General features: G+C 41.6%; 1 protein-coding gene across 2 annotated transcripts; it reads right to left on the bottom strand.

Annotated features, from left to right (window-relative positions):
• Positions 1-496: 496 nt before the first annotated feature.
• On the bottom strand, positions 497-6,794 carry LOC123102197 (pentatricopeptide repeat-containing protein At4g18520, chloroplastic). 2 transcript variants are annotated; one of them, XR_006448805.1, is made up of 4 exons: positions 4,626-6,794; positions 1,952-1,987; positions 1,805-1,868; positions 497-841 (listed from the first exon to the last, which is right to left on the bottom strand). XR_006448805.1 is itself a non-coding variant. In XM_044523502.1 (3 exons), the coding sequence occupies exon 1, from the start codon at positions 6,489-6,491 to the stop codon at positions 4,626-4,628; it is 1,866 nt and encodes a 621-aa protein (XP_044379437.1). In that variant the 5' UTR covers positions 6,492-6,794; the 3' UTR covers positions 497-1,868; positions 1,952-1,987. The 2 variants fall into 2 exon arrangements, 1 of the variants encoding a protein (XP_044379437.1); XM_044523502.1 differs by having other exon boundaries at positions 497-1,868.
• Positions 6,795-7,040: the final 246 nt, after the last annotated feature.

The raw sequence follows: 7,040 nt of genomic DNA, 5'->3' as shown, positions 1-7,040 counted from the left end.
GATCAATAATTATCGATGCACCAAATCATTTTCTACACACAAGTAGCATAGCAGCAGCAATAAAGCACCTTCTGGGCTGATTATTGCTTGTAAGTGGAGAGATTCTTCGCGCTGGACCAAGTGTATGATTCGGAGTTAAGTTACTACTCAGAGAGCCACGGAGTTGTCCATATTTAAGCCCAGATCTAAGATCTGAGCTTGCATAGGCTTCACAGGAAACCGGGCTTGTAACACTGATGTCCGATATAGGATAAAACTTCTCTCGTACATGTGGGATCCCATCCTCCACCTACTTCCTTTCTCGCAGCCTGTCACATACTCCCTCCGTCCAAAAAAACTTGTCATCGAAATGGACAAAAAAGGGTGTATCTAGAACTAAAATACATCTAGATACATTCCTTTTTATTCATTTTGATGACAAGTATTTCCGGACGGAGGGAGTATTTCATTAGAGGTACATCATAAAAAAAATAGAAACATCCATACTTCCAGCCAGCGCCTTTCGCTTGAGATGTATTACGTTGATCAATACACAACACTGGTGTCTCATTAGATACGAATGATGTTACTGCAGTGTAGTACTTAAGTAGCATGCTTAAGCAACATAAAAAGCTGTTGAACCAGCACAATGCATGGCACGAACATCGCAACTGAAGCATGCTTTTGTATTGTTATTGCCTATAATGATTATGTTACACTGCATCTTCTTCTATAGAATCTTTCTCACAGGCACCAAATAAATTTCAGATGCAACAGATCATTCAAGAACACCAAGGTGTTGGACATAACAATAATGCGCAAGCCCCCTTGGTGAAGTCCCAACGCTGACATTACTTGGAACCTACACAGTTCAGCTATGTTATTAAGCTAATTAAGCCTGCTTTTTATTGTATTTACCCCTTTTCTTTGGTAAAAAAACCCTGATGGGAAACACATTAGGACAGAGATGAACCATAATTGGAATGTCATGGCATTGCAACAGGTGATATGTATTTGCAGGCAACTCAAAGCAAAAGGCAAACCAACCATGGTAGCTGTCGAGTGCATCAGATATGAGGAATTGCCTAAATAAATAGAGTTCCCATCCGTAAAGACAAGTATTGATTATTATTTTTTGCTTGGCTGTTCTAGTAGCAAAATCTAGTTTCTTCTATAAATGTGTGCCTGAACACACACTACGCTTTGTAGGCTATAATTTAGATATTTTGCAGCTCACTTGATGAGCACTAGAAGCAGATTGAACCTGTCCAGGTTCAGTAGCCAAAGTCCATTAGAACAAAATGACTTGTACTCTATAAATATGGCTGAATATGCTACTAAAAAGCTGCAGCTTTGCAGCATCAGAACCATCACTTTGTACTCAAGTTAGTGACCCATTTGTGCTGCCATAAGGTGTAGGCAAAGCTGCTTGGTGATGCTGCACCAAAATCAGTATTAAGGTATAATGGGTTACTTGTGTTTGTGTAATGTGCTGCCATACCATAAGGAAAAGGCTGTCATTTCCAGGTTGTGGCCTGGACTCGAGATTAGGGCAAGATGAGCACAGTCAAAAGTCAAGAAAACGAGCCTCAAAACAAAGATTATATTATGCATCTGAAAGCATTCATGAGATTTATCAATTTGGGAATTTTTTACTTCTTTACATATTAAAAAAAAGTTGATGTAAAATAAAAGAAATTAGAACAAGGAAAGGGCAGATATTCTTGTAGCATTCTTTCTTTTTGCTGCCACAGTATCATTCCTCATTACCGAACACCATCAGTCTATCCAAAACTAGATCAAACCCAGATTTAATTATCTTTACCTTTTCCTCTGCAGCATCCAGATTGGCCGTTTCTGTAACTGCCATGTTTTTGCATCTGTAAGCCCTATTATCCATTTTAAAAAGAAGGGGGGGAGATTAGGACTCAGTTTGTTAAATGTAAAAAAGAATCACTTGAGCCGGACACACCTTTGCATGACTCTCCGTCTGACTTTCTAAGGCCGGCTTCAAGAAGTAGAAGACAAAATAAAATAATCAGCAAATAACTGTTCATTCACATAGCAAGTTATTGTGTGAAGCAATACAAAGACTAGTACAGGTTTATAGTGTCCATGGAATCTCCAGTAGGGAAAATCCATACTCATTGAGGATAGATGAAACATGTTGAAAGACCTCACGTGGGGCACATATATGACATACATGCTGTTGTATAAGGCAATATATCGCTAACATAGATCTTCTGTTTATACAATGTAGCAATTATATAACCAATTGCAAGCAGCGCGACGATTGAAAGAATTGTTTGGAGGAGAAAACTGAAATTATGCAATATGAGATAGAAGGCAATAGAACAGTGTGCAAAAAGGGTTATCACATTCAATTCAATACTTGGTTTTATAAACTGCACAATATACATATTCGGATTCATTAGATTGATGTATCATGTCTATTCTAAAGCAAAATCTGTTAGCTTCCACATGTTCTGTAGTCAGAATTTATGATCTAGGCGCTTCAAAGGTACGAGTCAAGAACTGCATCACACTTCTGTATATTTAACTGAACTTTACAGTCATTCAAATTCCAACTATTTCAAATCACTTTAATTGTTTTGTTTTGGTTTCCCAAAGTGAAAGGTGTCAATTTCTTTAGGCTATATGATCCAAATGAAGTTCAGACAAACTTAAAGAGGTTAGTCATGAATTGCATACACCTAGTGTTTGCTGAACTAAATTGAACTGTCCTCCGGGGCCACAGACAAGTTAAGGTAATGAGCTCTTCCAACTCCCTGTTTCTTGCAGGACCTGGAGTTTGTAGGCTAAATAAAGTACCATACTACCGTTAGCACAAATTTCAGTCTAACATGAATAAAGAAGGCTCATGTCAACACCATTAATATACCCCCAGCTCCAGCGCCTAGATTTTTTGGAGCTGGGAGTCATGCCAAACAGCTGCCACCATAAAAAATATGGAAGTGCTTGTTTTTGCCAATTTATCTGCCATGCATCCAGAAAATAAACAGAGAGAAATGACACAGGCGCATGTTCTGTATTCATGCACCATGCAATAGCATTAACCAAACACTTGATGTTGATATGGGCAATTTTACTTCTACAAACAATACAAGGCAGTGACAAAACCAGAATAAGTGAAGCCAAGAACAAACAGAATTGGCATTTCACACTGTACTCATGTCAGATATATTAATATGGAGATCCAGTGTTTCTGTCACAAATGTTTTCACTATTTACGCATGCATTAAGTATTCATTCTAAGATTTGCATTTCCATGACAAAAATACATACGGTACTGGAAAAGGAACTAACATTCACCTTTTAGTTGTAGTGTGTGACTTCAATGCAGAAATCATCAATAATTGTATCTATCATGAAACTCATATAGCAATCTACTTCACAATGTAACAATATCAAGCAATGTCTTAGAAGATGAAGCACAAAAGGTGTTCTTAAAGTTTGTTTGTCTGTTCGATGATGAAGAAAATAGGAAAGAAGTGGCCAGACAGGGGATCTGATGTGGATGAGTATATGGATAACTAATAACAGGCTGGTTGTTACTAATACTTTTGACATATAACATTTCATTAGAATAACTATTGCAACGGCTTTACTCCATCAATTATTTGCTCTTGTTTCATTATCTCTGTCATCACCTTTCCCAAGTGTTCAGAAATAAGAAGGGTTTGTATCTGATTACATTATATGATAAGCTAAACATTAGAGCAAGAATCAGCTATTCAAGCAACAAACTGATGAAGTGGATGGAAACTTTCTGAATCTAAGTAACATCTTGGGGGTTTTAGATTCTTTCAATTAACAAGAACAGAATTTAGTGAGAAAAACATTAGAAAACATGTTAAATTGACATATAGCATCAACCAAGACAAAAGAAATATGCTTCTTGAAAAAATATTCACAAACTACGCATTCTCCGCACATATTACCAGGAAACTACACCTTTTTTTAGCATGAGCTGCAACAATAGGCCAACAGGTTAACCACTCTGAGGTCAGCAGAGCCACATGTGCATGCCATGTGGTTCATAGTTGTCCAGCTGGTAAAATGTGCAGCTTTATGATAACATTAGCACAATAAGTACAAATCTGGGATTAGGGTTCGAAAAGTAGTAGTTCAGTGATAATTTTGAGATAGATAATTGCTGCAAGAAAATTTCATTTGTTTAAGCAAGACAACTCTGAAAACATTGCAGCAAAAAAAAAACAGAATTGGCGTAAAATCAAATGCAAGGTTCAACAATATATAACAGTTGCATCCTCCATATTACCCCAAAGAAAACCTCACATGTGCTACATAATTTAAATGTGTTGCAATCTTATTATTGCTTGAAACTTGGCTTTCCGGTAGAATACACCAACTCTGGAATTCAGATACTAAAACTCTTAACAGTAAATAAACAATATCAATTACCTAGCATCACTAGTGCAGGAAACAGAATAAAATAAATCAATATTTCTTTTCGTGTAATTGCTCAATCTCAAAAGCAATCACATCCCATGATAACCGATACAGAGTACGCGGAGAACTACTAGTAGCATAAATAGTTAAGCTAACTGCAAGAACTCTGTACAAATTAATCCCCAGAAATTAACTCAGACAGTAGACTTTACCTATCTGAGTGAACCAGTATTCGAGCCAGAAAAAGAGATGGAGTCTGACTTCCATTGAAGATCACCACATGATGTCAGAACTTTTGAAAGCATAAAGTCATCAGCATCATGCCCTTGTTGCTGCATTAGGTACATATACTTAAAAGCCTCTTCACAGAGGCCATTCTGAGCAAATCCTGTAATAATCACTTTCCATGTTACTAAGTTGTGTTCTGGCATGGCGTTGAAGACTCGTCGAGCTTCGTCAACTTTTCCACACCTCATGTACATATCGATCAATGAGCTTCCCACAAACACATCTGAAAAGGCAGGAGTCTTGTTAACAACACCGTGAATCCTCCTTCCATCTTGCAGAGCCTCTAGTTTCGCACAGGCTTTCAAAGCGGAGGAATAAGTGTAGGTATTTGGAGTCACACCATCCCATAACATATCATCTAATGACTTAAGTGCTTCGGCACTATGACCAACGCTATTGTAGCCTGAAATCATAGCTGTCCACGAGACAGCATCACGGTCTGGCATTTCTTCCAGAATTCGTGCAGCATATGTATACTCTCCACATTTACAGTAGCACCAAACAAGCGTACTCCCAATTTGAAGATTCTCTTGAATGGAATTCTTTATTACCTGTGCATGCAGTTCCTTACCAAGACTGAGTGATCTTATGGAGCCACAGGCACTAAGAAGACCAACAATGGTAAGGTTGTTAACAGACACCCGTCGCGTCTTCATCTGTCGAAACAACATGATAGCCTTTTCAGCCTGGCTACTCTGCGCATAGCCCGAGATCAGAGAAGTCCATGTAATAGTGTTTCTTCTAGGCATCATATCAAACACTGCCTGAGCATCAGACACTTGCCTGTTTCTGGCATACATGGTAACAAGAGCACTGCCGACATGGATGTCATTTTTGAACAACTTCTTCACAAGAGCACCATGCAGCTGCTTCCCACATCTTAGAGCCTTCTCTTCTGCGCAAGCTTTGAGGATGCTGCACACGGTGAACTCATTAGGGTGAAATCCCTCAGAGAACATCGCCGGAAACATCTGAAGGGCCTTATCCCCATGCCCATGCTGCACATAAGCCGTGATCATTGTTGTCCACGAGATGACATCACGAGAGGTCATCTTATCGAACATCATTGAAGCACTGGCAACATCACCACACTGAGCATAGAAGTGTGCAACGGCACTATCCAGAATCACATTGCTCCACCCTCCTTTCACAACACAACAATGGACCTGCTGCCCTAGCTTAGCATTGGATTGCTCACCACAAGACTTCAGCAAGCAAACGAAACTCAAGCTGTTACCTCGCTCCCCGCTGGCCATCATGTCCAAGAACAGCCTGACGACCTCACTGTAGTTGCCCGACTTCAGATACCCATTCATCATAGCCGTCCACGACACAACGGTCCTGTCAGGCATTTCATCAAACACCTTCCTCGCGTCTGAAATCTCACGGGACCTCACATATGAAGTGATCAAATTATTAGCCAGAAAAATCCCCGGACCATCTGGCGACCGCACAGCAACCCCGTGCACTCGCCGAACATCGGCCACGGTGCCGCAAGAACGCAACCAGGAAGCAAGCGTCTCCGCGTCCGGGGAGCCTGGCGAGTGCCCCTCGGCCTCAGGGTCTTGCTCCGGAGGGCCGTAGCCACCATCTGGATGCGCTTGAGCACGCAAAGGTTGGTCCCTGGCCCGCGCCCGGAAAGATTGCGCCCTGAAATATTGATGCTCGGCCTTGCTGCTCTTGTGCCGGCCGGAGCTGCGTACTTTCCGCGGGGAGCTGCTCTGCTGCTGGAATGGTGGGAGCGGATAAGTTTGGATTCCTGGGGGCGAGAGAGAGCAACAGAACAGCATCTGGTTTCCTCCCTCCCAGCTCCGGCGCGCGGGTCGAATCAGAGAGCCGGAAGAGGAGCGAGGGGAAGACAACACCAGGCACGGACGGAGTGGTGTACCTGGTGGTCCCCCGCCCGCTCTAGGGGGCGGCGAGCAAGCGGCGCAGCACCGGCGGCGGAGGGTGGGGGAGTGAAGTAGCTGGAGGTGACGATGGGGAGACTGGGGTTGCCTGCCGGAGGCGATGATGGTGTTGCTTGGCGTCGCTCCGGCGAGTGTGGGTGTGGATGGGTTTTTGTTTTCTTTTTCCTTTCTTCCGTGGATTTTGTCCAGCGAGTGGACCAGGGTTTACAAGAGTTAATATTTTTTCCAAGAGCTGGGCTAAAGAGTCTGATGTTAGATTTTCGGAAATCTTATCTAGCTGGCGTTAAATATTAAGATTTTCCGAGTGAACGCCTTTTTAACCGTTGGATTGAAAACATGGATGTTAAAGTATCTCAGTGTAACGTCAGAAAGACCAGCCCATTCGCGGGAACCTGACCACACAGGACGCGTACACGCCCTATGCAATCA

The sequence above is a fragment of the Triticum aestivum genome, chromosome 5A (genome assembly GCF_018294505.1).
Source record: "Triticum aestivum cultivar Chinese Spring chromosome 5A, IWGSC CS RefSeq v2.1, whole genome shotgun sequence".
NCBI classification, from domain to species: Eukaryota; Viridiplantae; Streptophyta; class Magnoliopsida; order Poales; family Poaceae; genus Triticum; species Triticum aestivum.
Note: the sequence above shows the minus strand (reverse complement) of the source record. Positions and strands in the feature narration are given on the sequence as shown.

Coding starts and splice junctions, on each gene's coding strand:
- LOC123102197 (XM_044523502.1), bottom strand. CDS start 6,491: ATGCTGTTCTGTTGCTCTCTCTCGCCCCCAGGAATCCAAACTTATCCG.